General features: G+C 37.1%; 1 protein-coding gene across 6 annotated transcripts in view; it reads right to left on the reverse strand.

Annotated features, from left to right (window-relative positions):
- The window catches only part of MPP7 (membrane palmitoylated protein 7), a 149,842-nt gene that overhangs the window by 83,509 nt on the left and 49,075 nt on the right, over positions 1 to 17,258 (reverse strand). For all 6 annotated transcript variants that reach the window (XM_032688253.1, XM_032688245.1, XM_032688236.1 and 3 more), the window contains one exon: positions 10,656 to 10,774. In XM_032688253.1, the coding sequence (XP_032544144.1) occupies positions 10,656 to 10,774 (119 nt within the window). The remainder of the gene's footprint in view (positions 1 to 10,655; positions 10,775 to 17,258) is intronic.

Genomic DNA, 17,258 nt, shown 5'->3' on the forward strand with positions numbered 1-17,258 from the left:
GGGCTTATGCTGTACCTGAGCCACTGGGCAGAAAAGAGTCAGTGGCTCCAAGGTTCAAAATCTCCTCCTCTGGGAAGCAATGATATCCTGTTAGAGCTCTGTGAAACAGAGTGAAGGAGAAAGGCCGGAGGACAGAAATCAAAGGAAAAACAATCTAAAATTGAAGGAGAGAGCACAAAGTGCCTATCTGGCATTAACGTTCTCTGAAACAAACAGTCCTGAAATGCTGACCAGCAAAAGCATCAAGAGGGGTATAACTGATGCATCTAGTACAGCATGTGAATTACAGATAATGAAATTAAAATAAGCAATGGAATTCAGAAGTCAAAATGGATTTTTATTTTATTCATCAATAATATTGATGGGTACATGTCTCTGTGTGTGAGATCCAAGTCCAGAAAATTATGAAAACAGTGTGTTGGTATTTCCCTAATGAATTTAATCATGTTTTGGTTTTGCTAGAAGCCTTTAAGCTGGAGTAGCCAGCAAATAAGAAGAGAACCATATCTGGAAAGTCTTAACCAGTGGCTGGGTAAAGGGCCTGGGGTCCAGGCATGGCTATTTAGTTGGACTTAACACCCATGCTGGTATTTGAGGAATCTGTAAACACGGATCTGCTTAGAAATGTAGAGAGCAAAAAGATGTGTGTTTTCAGCAGTGCCTTGATCAGCTGGAGAGAAGAAACAGGACCAGGTTCTCTGCTTACATGAGCTAAAGCAGTGCTCTCCCTGTGGCAGCCTTTCTGACCACTTGGCTGGTGGTGCAGGTGCTCAGCAGTGGCCGCATCCATCTCTCACCAGACTGGACCTTTGCAGCCAAGACAGAGGAGTCCTCATGTTCTGGTATTTGCTATGCTTGGTAAATCTTGCAACATCCTCAATTCCAGCACTGGTGGAATATCTAGTTTGCAAGTAATGAAATAGTGTAACTTTGCAAATACATGCAAAGCAGATGAAAGCAATGTTTTCCCTAGGAATTTATACGGCCACATTAACAGGGTATACAAATATTTCCTCTTTATACACTTACTATCTTAATTTTCCCAAGAGACAAGGAGTTAATCCAATCCTTATTTAGTAGATAAAAAACAGAAGAACTCTGCAGACACACATGGGAGGACACACTGAGGGAAAAACTGGTCAGGGGTGGGGTGGGGGGGAGACAGCTGCAAAGTACAGGCCCACTAAGGCATCAGTGTTTTTTGAAAACAAATCTAAGACAGCTCTAACTTTAGACCATTCAATGTCACTACAGGAATAGGAAAGAATTTTTACACCGTAGATACCTCAGAGTGGTTCAGCTGGAGCAGGAAAGCATGAAACCCTTTTCTCTGTAGCACATTAACAGCCTATGTCACCATGCTGAAGATGCTATGTCGAAGTGAATCTGTACATTTAGGTTTTGCTATTGCATTGAAGGTACAGTCAAGTTACAGCAACTGCCCATAATAAATTGCTATCCTTGATTTGCACAGACAAGTAAGCCTTATTCTTTGCTTGTTTTGAAATCTTATTTCCTCAGCACCTTACTGGTTATTCTGCAGTGACTGTGCACCAGGTGGAGAGCACTGGTATGTTAAGCCCTGACACGCTGCAGCTCTCAATGTAACTTAGGTTTGAAGTGAACTTCACTGACATCACCACACCTGCACAGCGAGCACTGGGTTCTACAAGGATACACAGAAATGGTTATCAGAGAAACAAAACAACCTGTGGCTAAGACAACACTGCAACACAAACAGTGCCATGTGGAAGTCTAAAGGAACAGTGCACATGTAGCATACTATGGTGATCTCTTCTTTCCAAGCTTTAAAAAGGAAAAAAAGAGTTATAATAGAGAGAACATAAAAAAAAGGCTTGAAGGTTTTTTTTAAAGTGCTTAGGGAGACACAGAACAAAGAAAAGAAACAGGGAAGAGAAAAAGATGAGTAAAACCTGTGTGTGTATGCCTGTATTTCATACAAAGGAGGAAAGACAGTGAGTGTGTGTGTAATATAACACGTATTAGTGAACACTACAAATGACCTTCACAGGGATTAGGTGGACAGTGGATACTACCAAGATTTCCAAAAAAAGAAGGAAAGTTAACATAAACAGTAACAAAACCTGCTGGTAAGAAACACATGCAGGCATTTTTGCCAAATCTTAAAAATAAGATTTTTATTAAATCTTATTGTATCAGTTTCCATGCTTCAGGAAGATTTTATAACTATCACATCTCATCCTTCTTAACTCTTACAATGTTTTTGCACTGCAGAGGCTGGTTTGGGAAGTTATGACTTTCTGTTCTTAAAAGGAAAATAGTCCAAGACAGTAACAAAAAAAATTTTTTTAAACACTCTCTCACATGTTCTGCCACAGAACTTCTGGTTCAAGGGAAAAGAACACTGTAGAAAAACAGTTTAAAATTACATTATCCTTGGATGTCTTGGATTTATCAGACTATTACTGAGAAGCTTATGAGATCTTTGATTAGTCTCAGTATCATAGACAAAAAATGTATCACTTTGGTTAAATAAATACTGTACAAGCTTTATAAGACAAGAAAAATCTGGGTATGAGCATAAATTTGGGTTCTAAAACTTCTCTTTGAACTGCTGTACCAGTCTGGTCACCAGGTTGGTACACTGCCCTCTTGGTAACAATGAAATTACAAACTATTTGTCTTAGAAGGATTGATTTACCTCTTTTATGCCCAGTACATTTTGGCTGGATTTCTGCTACTCTTTGGAGGTTTCCCAGCAGAAACTTTAAATCAATTACGACTGATCCAAAAAAAAGCCTCTGTCTGGACTTTAACCTAAACCGAAGTTTTTTTCACATTCCAAAGCACTGATTTATTCACAAGTTCCAAGTTATACTCATAGACCAACACTTCACACTTCTGATTTAATAAGCTTATCTGCTTTATTTTTCATTTCAAAAGTTTGTTGGTACACCCACCTGGAGAGACTTCTGATATCAACCCAACTACAGCTTTTATGAGATTAAACTGTCAACAAGGCAATTTAATTGATACTTTGGGAACTGATATTTGAATTGAGTTTTTATTACTATTTTTAACAAAGTGGTCTGAAGGAGGAGTTGATGACAGGAACAGGACTTCCCATAAAAATCTAGATGAAACATTGCAAGTGCATATTACTAAACACATTAGCAGCTCTGATGTAGAAGCTGGAAGATGCAAGAGACACCAAATGTCTAAACTCCTGACAAAGAAGTTAACACTAGATATTCAGTAAAACTTCTACCAAAAAGTACAAAATAAAAGTATATTAAAAAAACCCATGAAAAAGTATTTACAACAGGAGAATCCATTCAAAAATCTTCAAATAGAAGGACAAAATGATTATTTATGTCCACCAGCAGTCTGTTTCCTAGTAAACTATCTACTAGCTACAATTATAACAAATATTTTTAGTTGAACCATCACATAGGAACCATATTTCACAACTGCACTATTCCATCCATTTGGCCCTAACTAGCATTTTCTTACAAATAAGGTTACACCATTCAAAGCTATGCCTAAATAAATTGAAAGCCCATTTTTTCACTTTATTAAAGGCAAAAATAAGCGCAGGTATGCATGAGTGAACACATATGGCAAAAAAACTTTGCTCAGAGAAGAAACAGTAAACTTGTCACGTTATAATACGTGAAAGGTTGGGGGGATTTAGCTATGATTTCAAACAGGAATCCATTTTTATTTTGCTTATTTTTTCCCAGTTATTACCTGATGTACTGCATTTTTATACAATAAAAGCAGAAACAAGTCAAAAGGTTCAACACACACAGAGCAACGAGAAACCCTCCCCAAATCTCAACAAGAGAAGCAATCACTTGCTCAATGCCTGGCTGCTAGTTACCTTTTTTCCTAATGTTTTCATGGAAACAATATCAGCCTGAATAAAGTAAAGATCCTGTACTATTTTCTATAAAACTTCAATTACCTTATTTTGATTAATCTGATCACTGTTCCCATGGAAATTAAGTTTAAAGGCAGCTGACTGCCTCCAGCTAGGAGTGATCTCTTTACTTGCAGATTTCAGTTGCTGGCAATTGAGCAAGTCTCAAAAAATCACTTTGGCTTCAAAAGTAACACTTTAAATTTATGTGGCATTTCATAAGGAATAACACCTTGCATTACACTTTTTTTGAATGTAATAATTTTGATGGAAGCAAAACGACTCATTGCTTCAGCGGTAATTACTCCAAATACAAATGCAAACTACTGTCAGTCATCAAGAGGCTTTCTTACAGAACACTATTTTTCCAATAATTTTCATCTTTAGGTAAGCAGAAAGCATGTGGCAAGTTTATATTTCGGTATATGAATTAGACCATTTCCTACAAATAGTTTGGATGAGGGGAGTACTGAAATTCTAGCACTCCTCCATATATACTGTGCACATACAACCCAAGCAGAAAGCTTCCCAAATGAGCTGGAGATCAAGCTTCCTCTCCAGACAACGAGAAAAGGAAAAGTGTTAAATTTCTTCCATGCAGCTTTAGTATTTCTTCACAGATTCAGTATCCTCATACTGCCCACATACTGTCCACTACCCACTGCCAGGTAGTTCTGTAGGGCTGAGAACTGAATATTGTGTTTTACCAATAGGAATTAAGGCAAGACTGGACCAAACCTGTTTCAACAAGAGACATTCACTGAACAAGGACATCCTTACAAAAACGAAGTTTTCCTTGATCTCTGATGATCTGGATTTAAAGAATGACAAATAACTGCCACCTATTATCTAGTTCATCATTACTAATGATTTCAACTATAGTAAATTCCTTCTCCCCTTGCCAGAAATAGCAAAAATTTCCAAACCAGCCCCACGGACCACATCTGGGCACTGTTTGGACAGTCTGCATTACAAGAATGATCACTTTCCTTCTGCCATGAGGAGGCTTTGCACGCTTTCTCTGACTGAAAGATATAAACTATAATGTAAGAAGCAACCTTGCTTGATTCTCCTCTAGAGCATGAAGAACAATTATTTTTCATTGGCCATGAATTGTTACTGGCTGCCAACCACCACACTCACACCTCCTCCTCCAGATGTCCAGGTGGTCACACTACCTCTTCCTTCATTTCTGCCCATCTCCAAAGCAAACAGCACGTCAGACCTCCACATGAATTTACAGAAATGCAGCCTTTTCCTTCTACTGGGGAGGCACAGCTTTTTAAAATAAATACAGTTGAGAACTCAGCAACTCAGCAGTACAGAACCTTAAGGACTTGAAGTATCAAAACAGCATTTTAGTGAATGAGTTATCAGTTTCAATAATTCCACCCACTCCAAGGTGGTCTGTACATCTCTCCAATTATCCAGTGCTTTCCCCCAAAACCACAACCCTCTCACTCTGTTAGATCTGAGGTTAGGTACCAAATCCCAGTCCCACTTTGTCTTCTAGTGCATTTTCCAGGCTTGTTGCTCTTGGGTAACGCAGCTCCTCTGAGCTCCTTCTGAGGTGGTTGGTTTCGTCTGCCCCAAAGTCAGAAATCACTCTCACCATTCCTTTAACAGGTGCAAATATATTAGCCACCAAAATCCCCTCACAAACACACACTGCTCTCTTCCTATTCTATATAATAAAACAATTAACAGAAAAAGAGTTCTTGAGACCTGCATAAAAGAGACAATCCAAACAATAAATTATGAAGATTGTATAAATATTATTTCTAGAGAAAGTATACATGAAAAACAAAGTAACGAAAAAGTAAATAACTTTTGTATGTCCAGTAAAAAATATTTCAGTATCAGCTTCAAACTCGAAACACAGAAGCAGTCAACATTAACATCACTGGGCTTCCATGCTGAAAGTCAGCTCCACCTCAGTATGATCTCCAACCTTCATTCTTTATCACTTGTCATGCTCAGGTCTTACACTACCTAATACATTCTCCTCAGCCACCGTCACCCTCCCAGGTTTGACACACTCAAAGACGTCATTCCTTCCATCTATGGCTCATCCCCATCAAAAGTACAGAACAATAAGTTCAGAAAAATCAGTTGTCATACTCAACTCATATAATCTGAAGCCCATTTCCTCTATGTTCTTACGGGAAGAAGATTCAAATGTGTGGATGCTTGAGCCTGTGCCCAGGCAGGAGCATTCACTGTTTGGATGCACGACACGGGAGGAGAATGCACATGATCTGGGCAGCACACACCTGAGTGCTGGTTACAGAACTTCTGACACATCACAGGGTAGGGGAAGCTGCACCACACGAGCTCTCAGGAACACCAAAATAATCTGCAGAGCTCTTCCCAGATGAAAGTTTGGACAGTTATCAGTTAGCCTATTCTCTAACGTAAAACAAGCCATGAAACCTTACTGAGATTCTCTGATTCATATTGTAGATGCAAAACTCTTCATCCTACAGAGTAACATTTTTTTTCATGGAGTTTGTGTGTAAAGCCCTGGGTAAAAATTGTAACTACATATAAACTTGCCTTTGAACTAGGCTTGTACTACTGCAGACTGAAGATTTAGTACATCATCTGCAGGTAGTTGATTTTATCACTAAGAATATGTCAAACCAATCCCTTTTGCTTTGCCCTAATCAACTCAGTTTCTATAAATACTATATTTTTCTCACTGCCAACAAGGGAACCACAGTACACTGAAAGCATCTACAGTTGCATATTGAAAAATCTGAGTATTCACATCGAAAATTTCCACTGCTTCTATGCTACAATGACTGTAAAATTTGGGCTGTGTAATCATATGATTCAATTTACATGCCAAAGAAATTTCACCAGGATAAACTTAACTGGTTTATTTTTTGTAAGTTTTTAGCAACTGCCATGGTCAAACACTAGCATAGAAAATACTTTCTTAGAACTTCAAGTCAAGTCACATCCAGGTGAAACTAACAGAAAATTAGCAGAAATTAAGGTTTTGAAGGGCCAGCTACCAAAATACCATGCAGTTGTAATAAAATCAAACTGGATTGACCAAATATTCATTACTTTGGCGATGGTTTTCTTTTTCAGTGCCACATACAGCTTTTTGAATGTACAAGCTCTTCCCTATCAAGAGAAAGTGCATTTCGTAATGAAAAGTACAGTACTGAGTTGGCCAAAAACAATCAGTAAACTGCAGTTGGTTATGAAATATTTCAGTAGCTGCCCAACAGAAAAGCTTACTCAATTCCTGAGCATTACATCCACAACCAGAAATGTTTAAGGCGGCAGGGCAAGTAGAAGCTTCATCCTGGAACTAAACAGACAAACAGTAAAACATGTGTCTGGTGCACTAATAGCAAGCAAACACACATGGAAATTCTTGCAGCTCCTCTAAAAATAATCTAAAAGAGTAGTTAGAACAGATCTTTATTTATCCTTTCTAAAAAATATTCAAGCTGAGCACATGTGCACTGTTTCAGGTACCAGCTATGTTAGTGCTCATAATTGCCCTGAAGGATTTTCTCTTCATGTTTCTATTCCATAAATCTCTACAGAATTAATGGGATCTTTGCTATATCAAAAGTACTGAGATGGTTGAAGATTTTTGGTAGGACTTGAGAGAGTCATGTAATAAGACAAGGAAGTAACAATTTGAGGGAAACAGAGACAAATTTTAAACACTTTTCAGAACCAGTTTTTTCCTCCAAACTGTCAACAACAGTGGTGATTTCCCTCTTCTCTGTACTTTGCAAGCTAAAATCTAATAAACAGATTCCTTTGTTGACAAAAGGGACAGCAAGAACAGTTGCATCAGTGTTTGCTGGTTTTACTAACTACAATAGGAATGTACTGTAGGGAACAATCCAGTATTTGCAGGGGAATGGACTGGATGATCTAATACAACTTTTCCATTTCTGACTTCTTAGAACAGCTCAGGCTGATCCAAGTTCTCAAAGAGACTTCTGTCCAACAATACTGAATGAAGAGAACTCCAAGGCAATGTCTGGGGCTTTTTTTTTTCTTCTATCTTTTCAAAATTAGAGAGCCAGAATAGCAAACCACGTGCTATAGAATACAACCATACAGAAAACACTACAATAATTGAATACCCATAAAACTTGGTATATCTGTAAAAAGGTAGAAAGTTCATTTTACACTTAAGCCTCTCAATCAATTTGGAGCATTTTATCCATTTTATAACTGAAATTATTAAACAGTACGTTAAGAAGTTCAGTGTAGAAATTTGTATTAAGTAGTATGTTAAAATACAGAAATATTAATGTCTAATTAGTAGTATACCCATATTCATTTTCTTCATAAATGACCCATAACAGGATTGCAACATCCTTGGCTCAAAGCTAGTGCATATTTTTTCCTTTTTTTTCCCCTCTCTTTTTTTTTAATTACAAAATATCTGTCATCATTCTCTGCCTGAGGAATTAAAAACATTTGTCTTTGCAAGTACAGTTGACTTTAAGAAGTTACTGCTCGGAAAAACAGTCTTTCAAATAAGACACCAGAACCCAGAAAGAAAGATTTGGCACTTTTGCAGTCTTGCAATAGGGAAGAACTATGGCAGATGAGGTTCGTTCTTCTGCTTTTTCAGCTCTCTTCCAAAAAGGCTATGGACTGCCTTCTCTGAAACTTGATAGGATACTGAATAAATCTTCTAAAAATGCACTAAAGGTCAAACAAATACCATGAGTTTCACATACAATTAAGACCATCTTGAGGCAGTTATATAAAGTACATAACCTTTTGAAAGCTCTTCATATCCTACTTTACACACCTGAACTACACAAAAATAAGAATGTGAGGTTTGATAGTCTGTGACACATACTTGGGTCAGACCAGATGGTCTTAACAGTCTCTATTCTTGTAATTAAAAAAACTTTGTCTTTTAAATTAAATTAATATGCTGTATTAAAAAAGGGCAACTAGTGAACACTAAAGACACAGTTTCAAGATTTCAAGAATTAAATCTATTTTAAGATACTGTGAGGCTTAATAGGACATTAAAAGAACCATCCACAGAGTTACATATATGTTTAATACTTGGATCTACAGTGTACAAGATAAATAATAAAGATGGCTGGAATATTTCAGTGTCTTCTTGTTGTAACTGCAACAAAGGGACCATTCATTGATCCCCTTTCCCATTTTTCTTTTCTGTTAAACTCAGAAAGTCCAATCCACCCTTCAAAAACAAACAACATGGTAACTAGGGCATGCAACCAGGAGAGCCAGTAGGACAGGCAACTGCTCCAAACTGAGAGCTTATTCCAAGCGAGTAAACCAGTTACTGCTGTTCTATCATTGTCTTTTGGAATAAAGGGCAAAAGGAAGTAAGTGAAGGAGTTTGAAAAGGTTTAGGTTTTGCCTCAACAGAATATTAGAGTAAATATTGAAGTGTCGATGTTCCACAGATCCACACTCATTTTCTAGCAGTCTTCTTTAATTCCCAAACCAGAACTAATTTAGTAACTGACCTAACATTTTGCTTAGATGCACACCACTGTCAGCTTTATTAGAAAGACGACTGGTCTTACAAAGATCTTCTGAGTCACCTGCAGGGACAGCTGCAGCAAAGCAGAAAGTTCTGGGAGTCATGGCACTTCAGAAACTTCGATGAAATTCTTTAGGCAAGCAAGTATGGTCAAGCACTGTTCCACTCTTTGTTGGTTTTGTGTATCAACTGCCAGAGAGTACTTGTGTTTACTTTTATATGTAAATTCTCAGCTATTTTGAAAAGTATCAACACGTACTTGGCCAAGTATCAACATTATTACATATTTTTCCAGAATAAAATAGCTGAAAGAAATGGAAAAAGGTGATTCTTTCAAACCTACTTAGAAATAATCCCAGTTTTAAGCTTCTTCTAGATCAGTAATTGACAAGGGTAACAAATTCTGCTCAATTATATGAGTCCGGATATATTCATGGCACAGGTTACTACCATCTACTGACTCATTTGAGACCTCAGAATTTTCTTCCATCTTGAATTAGCTCTGCACTGGAGACTGAAGACATACTTACCACTCTGTAGGAGTGGTGGAATGTTTCTAACCAGCTGATTGGTCCCATTTTTCTGCTACAAGCAATTTCAACATTATTGGGGTAGCTCTGTGTCCTCCCACGGCATGCCTTGATTTCTTGCTGCTGATCATTTTCGTAGTGCAATCCTTTCTCAAGTATTTGTCCAAACTTATTTTATGTTGTACTTCAGGCCAGCATATTTATGTGCAAAACAATATAAAATGGAGGTAAGCCAATAAAAAAAACAGCTTACTAGAATTTCAGTTGACTTTGTTAAAGGAAATTATTTTAAATTAATGTGGCTACTGAACTCTTGCCATACTTGACCTCAGAAAATATATTCCTTCTAATTTTTGCTGTGAACATTTATTTATTTAAGCTAAACTCCAGGTCTTGAATGTTGACCATAAAGAAGTCTCAGATTTCCTGCTACTATTTCGTACTCTTTTTTTTCTAAACAAGGGTAAACAACATATGTTTGCTGCATTAGCATTACACTGCCAAAACATCACTCTTAAATGAAATCATCTATGTATTTTTGGTAGAATCTTATTTAACAACTTCCACCCCGACAGAAACAGAGTTAAAACAAGGCTGTTTTGTTTTCACTGAGCAACAGTTTGGTCACTGGTTTACTAGATGGCGCTCAAAACATTTTTCCATATGCTCTTCTCAAAGAGAATCTGACTTAAATGTGGTTTACCTTCACCAGTGAATGAAGGCTTTTTTCACCAAACATATCCCAGAGGAAGGTCAGGTCTTCCTGGCTGTCCACATGTGGCTGCAGCTGGGCTGGCAATGCAGCCAGCAGCTCATACAGACCTATAAAATGAAAATAAAACACAAAGTGTAATCTAGAGGTGATCTCATTAATTTCACTTAACAGTTCTGTGTAATTGGCTGCCTGGAGCATGTCATTTTAACTGAATAGGGTGTCTGGAGTATCCACCATAACACTGACTTGTAGAACCAAAAGGAACATTTAAAAAAAATTACCAAAACCCAAGTATTAGCAGTGTACTTTTTACCTTGTCACAGTACATCCGTATATATTTACACAAGGTTATGCAGAAAATTCATAAAGGTTTTGAAAAAAGGACAAACCCAGAAAAAAACATAAATTCCTTTGCTTAATCGTTATTCCATTTCCCTTGATGTTAGCCAAAGAGTGAAATGAGTCATGAATAGGAAAAACTTCCTTAAAAGAACAGAAACTGGATAGGGTGGTCCATTAAAAAAAGGTTCGTGGTTTCTCTAAATATTTCTTGCTAATATATTGCTTAATACTTTTTTCAATCCCATGTTCAGTAGGGATCCACAGCAGTACAAGAGCAGCTTCTCTGTTTTGCAGGATTAAACCTTTAAAAACAGAACCAACACAGTCCTCCCAGACACACATGCACACAGAAATATTTCAGTAACATTTTTAATTTGCAGGTATTAGAGATCGCCCATAGGGTTAAAGCAGTTGCTGTTCTCAGTTATTTGTGGCACACCTCAGCAGCTCTCCGAGGGGCAGACAGTAGCACACTGTTCCACGGTAGCGTAGGGCATAAAATATCCAGCGTGCACACAGGCCACCAAAGCTCTGTCCAAGAAATGGAGCAACAGTGTTTGCAGCAGTCCTCTTTAGGGAGGTAACCTGGCACGAGTTGATATCAATTCATAGCACATGTTTAATTTTCCAGTGGGATTACTTGGGGTAAAAAGGACAAAATGCCTTTTTCTCCTGTCTGCTGTCTACAAAAACACCAATAGTCTCCTGGGATCCAAGATACACGGTCCTGTTATTATTTTTAGTCTGAGTAAGTGCTGCTGTTCATCACAAGAACAGATTTACAACATATTCTACTGGTAAAAGAACACTGTTGTAAATTACAGGTTACCTATTGTTATTATGCTTATTATTTCCCTAAAACTTATGATTCAGAATATTTATTAGTAAACCTAATTTCACAACCTTTTCAGACACTGCATATCCCTTTCAACATTACATACAACACCTTTGGGTTCTGATTATTTACATTTTCATCTTTTTACTGCCTCTCAGTAAAATATTCTGGAAAAAAAAAGTTCTTTCCAGATACATTCTTTCTGTGGTCCAAGCATTTCTTGGTGGTTCACATTCATTTCTCTTAGAATCTTGCTTTTATTTAAATATGTTCTTATTTCCTCTTCAGAAATACTGCAAAAAGAAGACACAACTCAAACCACTACAATATTTTGCAGACAGAAAGGCAGACCATTGACCTCTGCCTAGGAAGATGCAGAGATTGAGCTGACACCCAGAGAAGAGAGGTTTGAATGGGACTTGTGGCTTCAACTTCCCAGATTACTAGAACTTCAGAACTTAGAAAATGGTTATTTTTATCACACAGTTTATGCTTCAAAAACATTTTCATTTAGAAAATACAAAAAGTCTTATTTTTCTGTCATTTGGAAAATTAAAAAATTTCTTTACACTCATCCACTTTTGTTACTGTAAATATATTTACCTTAAAATAACATGAAGGTTGTTAGACAATGGAAGAGGAAGTCCAATGTAAGCTTGCACTGTGGTATAACTGCTTAGGAACAATTCACATTTACCATTCAGAAGAAAGAAAACAGTAACTTCAGCCACTCCCTTCAAATAAAAGATGTATAACAGAGTAAGCTTTCTTTTCCTTCATCTGTCAGATCTGCTTGAATTCCACATATACACAACTATAAAACTATTCTATCCTTGTAAGTTGCTCCTTAAAGCTTTGATAATCAAATCCCTAGTGAAAAACAAAACAAAAGTTGGTGTTTCCTGACGGATTAACTGTTAGTGACACAGGGCGAGACTGAATCTGCTCATAACAAGCTCAGGTTTTACACACAAATCTCCCAGAGTAAAACCCCTCCTGCCAGCTCTCCAGGAGTGACTAACCCTGCAGGTGCTTACACACCACATCCGGCTCAAAAGTTTCTGTGGGCTTCACTTATTCGCACGGCCCTGAATCGACCCTTCTGGGGAAATGGGTGTCCCCAGTGCGCTACTCCAGCCTCGACAGCAACGCACCCAAACCACGCAGCTCTCCTGGGGAAGGGCAGACAATAGACACGTGCTGACTGATTTTAGCTGCGGTACTGGAACCCAAGGACTGTGTAATGAAGAATGCTGGAGAATGCCACGCCCTTGCTCTTCAGACTCCTTGAGAAACTGAGCACTACGTAGCCAGGAGTTAAAAAAACAACTCGATCGAGGAACCAAATGAAAATCAGGCAGAAGGACAACTTAGAGGATTCACCTGGGGAGCACAGAAGGCAAAGATTTAGAACATGTCTGAAGTTAAATTTGTGTAATTCCAGATCATCTGACTCAGCTACAGCCTCCTTCCAAACCAAAGGTAATGGTAGAAGAAGGTGGTAGCACCTGTGAAGGTTTACCTTTTTTCTTCTTCCTTTTTGTTCCTTCTGTGGTGCACAGTACCACAGAATCAAAATTTCTCAGATGGGCATTCGGATTTTTACATATGAAGAAAACCAGTATGTGGCTCTTCTACATACATCTCCAAGTAAAAGGTTATTTTCATCTGCATCTCAATTACGCGAAGTGAGTTGTTTTTTGCAGTGGGAAGAAACAGTGAAAACTGTGGCTGGCATGTGATTTTACCAGCAAATGGGATACAAAAGAAAGTCCTTTTCTGATATGGACAGGGACAAAATCATTTGTCAAGTCACTGTAAACTCATAATGAAGTTAAAACCACTACATTGGCAGCTACACGTTGGCCTAATTTCAATTACCAGATCTGATAAATTGTCACATTCATCTTTACAACACCTGAAGGCTGGTAGCTCAAATCCCTGCAGCCCTGTAAGGTCTCATTGCACAGAGATGCTGCCATGTGGCAATAGCAGTAATCTGAATTTCACAGCAGAGGGAACCTCAAATCTCCTGAAAAACTTCTAAGTAGCATCTCAGGTGGTTCTAGAACCAGAGACAAAGGCCACTGAAATAACTGTAAGCTTCTTGCTGGTTTTAGTACTGCCAGGCTGCTAAAACCAGGGATTTTTAAACTGTTTCAACTGTAGTAGCAATTACGAAGTCTGAAGTGATGCCATACTGAACACTTTTGATCACCTCTAAAAACAAAATTCAACCTTCAAAAAGGTCATAGGAAAACCCTTTAACATTCACATGTATTGTTTTGCGAATTAAAAGCGCACCTTCAATGCATAAGCCATGGAATGAGATGTATCAGCACCTCTGTGCTGAATGCTACCACTGCCTGCCAGGCCATGGTTGTGCTCTTCCTCTCAATTTGATGTGTATCTTGAAGTCCCACCTCCTTGAGTCACATGACTTGCATGGACCTCACATTTTTTGAAAGATGCCCACAAATACACACAATAATGAGCTTTTTAAAAAAGTATCTAGAAGATGTTAAAAAAAAAAATTGTGAAAACCAAAAAAAAATCCTATTGTTTTTAATGCCTGATGTTGGCAACACTGCAGTGTCTTGGGGAAAAAAACTGCTTTTATGATACACTATTGCTATTCTATTTAGGTTCTAAAATTTTTTTTAGTCTAGTTTGCCTATGTTTAACCAGCATCTATATTTAAAAGGAATCATGCACCCACTGGGATTAAATAGTATCAAAATACTTCTGATGTCAAAATGCAGTAAAGTAAACATGACTTACACAAGAAAAATTCATTTACTTCAATTTTTAAAAGCAGATCATGAATTCAAAGGTCTCAGAAGACCTGAGCATACATAAAAAAATTAACATTGCGTCTAAACATGGAGATGTAAGACTATTATGCAATTATAAGAGGGGAAGTAAGTCTGGTCATTCCTACAGCTCGGAGGGGGGAAAAAAGCCCAAACCAGATCACAATGTAATCATTCCTGGACATTCCCAAATCAGTGAAACAGAAGAGGAAAAAGGGCTCTTGACAGATTAAACAAGGTCACATCATTGAGTGGCAGTAATAGGAGTCAATTCCAGCTAAATGAGGAAGCTCCTAGTTTTAGATACTGGTATGCTGCTATTTATAGTCATGTTACATAAATTAGGTACAGTAGCTAACAGTGCTGTGAGCTCAGTAGAAGCCTGTAGCATGAGAACCTTACTAAAAGTAGACAAGCATCGCACAAGGGAACACTATAAAACTGTTGTAAGAGTGGAAGGGGAGGGGGTTGTTTGAAGGTACTTACAAAGTCTATTAAACCTGATTGCCTGATTCAAGAATAAAGAAATTTAAAAGTAATAAATTAACAGTGGGGGTACAATACACTTTTTGTAAAATTTAGTTCATTCAAGAACAGGGACATAGGGAATTAAAATCCATCGACTAGATAACTTGCCTACAGAAATAGTCCATATAAACTACACTCATGTAGATAATCTAAATACACATACACAATCTAAAACTAAAATTTACAACAGTTTGTCATGGAAAGAGAAACTACTCTAAAGCTTTTGGACTTGTTGCAGCAGCAAGTAAGATAAAATAGTAGCTGCAGAATAAGGTATGCAGCATTCAGCCAGCTACAACTAAAGTAATTTCAAAAGTCCAGCTATGTTTGAAAACTCAGCACTGTCCCTGCTTAAAAGGCAAAAGATAAATTTCAGTTTGTTCTTTTAACACACTTAAACACTTCCTGTCTTCAGAGTATCTTCAGCTTTTCCTAAGCTTGACTAATACAATTTAGTTTTATTTGATCTGAAGACTAAAATGTAGAATAATGGCAATTCCAATTTAAAAATGTGTACGCTGGATTTGCACATGCAATCAGATTTAAGAGTAAGCAGCAATGGAAAACTTTCAAATCAGAAACAATGGGACATAAAGGATTTTTCCAGTTTTAGAAAATTGCTTCCTTTGTAGTGTTATATTCTTCAGAAGACGGCTTGTTCCTAGGAGGAGAATAAATGGCTAAGCAATTGATGAAACTGTTCCCGTCCTGAACCACTCACACTGCAGATTCCAGATGCTCTACATTCTTGACATCAGAATGGAAAAATTTACTGTTAGTCTAGAGAAATTTAATATCACCATTCTTGTCATATCCTTCATAGCTTCATTATTAGGACAAGTCTGTGGGAGCTATAAACTAGTGCTAAATGATAAAAAATATGGTCTCTGCGTTCCATCACTCTTGCATATTACACGAAAACACCAACTTTGTTTTGGTTAGCTTAAGGAAAGAAACGGAGATAAATGGATGTGCATTTGCTTTCATATGCTAATTAACTTCCTGAATTAGCATTTTGAACAATGATGCCAGACTTCGAATCAAAAATTTTTACAGCAACTGAGGGATAATAAACACTAAAGAACATATATCTAAGCCCAGAACAACACTGTAAAAATTTATTGTATTAATAAAATGTGACACACCAACCTTTAAATTTTCCACTTTGTCAAAGGTAAAATAATCAGCACGATTTGCTGCCATTTATAACAAGCTGCCATTTTTTCACATTTGAACTGTGCTTTATAGTTCTACAAAGGTTCAGGCAACACTTGCCTTACACACAAGAAAACAGCATCACAGTAGAAACACTTATTCTGACATCCTCGTTGTTACACAATAAAATCAGTCATTAACACCAAATATTAAAAATTATTTAATTCTGAAATTTGAGATCAGTATTTATGCATAGGTTCAAATAAAAACATATGCAGTACACATACATATTGGATAGACACACTGCACTGTCCTATCAGACTCCAATTATAAAGAGACCACTATGTGCTCAAATTTATGTGCTACAAAAAGTTCTTTTTTTATGTTCTCTTAAATAATTTCACTGAATATATGGGCTTCCTGACACTGCAAAAAGTTAAAGATTAACAATTTTTTTTTGCAGAGTGATTAATTAATTTCAGCATGTACATTATTTTAATTTTGCAGTTTAGTGTTTATACAAAAAAAAATTACTATTTTCAAAGTTCCAGAACACTGAGTAACAAGATAATAATGACATGCAACTGATTGGCATCTTGGGAAAAACATATGTTTTGATTTATTTGCTATTTCCCAAAAAAAAATCCTTATAGATGGCATAGTAATAGAAATATTAGTGTTGTATACTTTTTCTAATGAAAACAAGATTTTTGCTATAAGCGTCCTCAAAGAACAAGATCACATATTCACTAAAGGTAATAGTATTTTAACTGAAAAGTTGTACCTAGTTTTTAATTCCTCCAAGCTACAGTAAAGTTGTTAGCCCACCTTAAAACAATGTTATGACAGAAAATGTTGAAAATGAGCAGTCATTTAAGCCCACTGCTTTTAAAAATATTATTTCCTTCAAAATGGAAA

This window comes from Chiroxiphia lanceolata, chromosome 1 (genome assembly GCF_009829145.1).
Source record: "Chiroxiphia lanceolata isolate bChiLan1 chromosome 1, bChiLan1.pri, whole genome shotgun sequence".
NCBI classification, from domain to species: domain Eukaryota; kingdom Metazoa; phylum Chordata; class Aves; order Passeriformes; family Pipridae; genus Chiroxiphia; species Chiroxiphia lanceolata.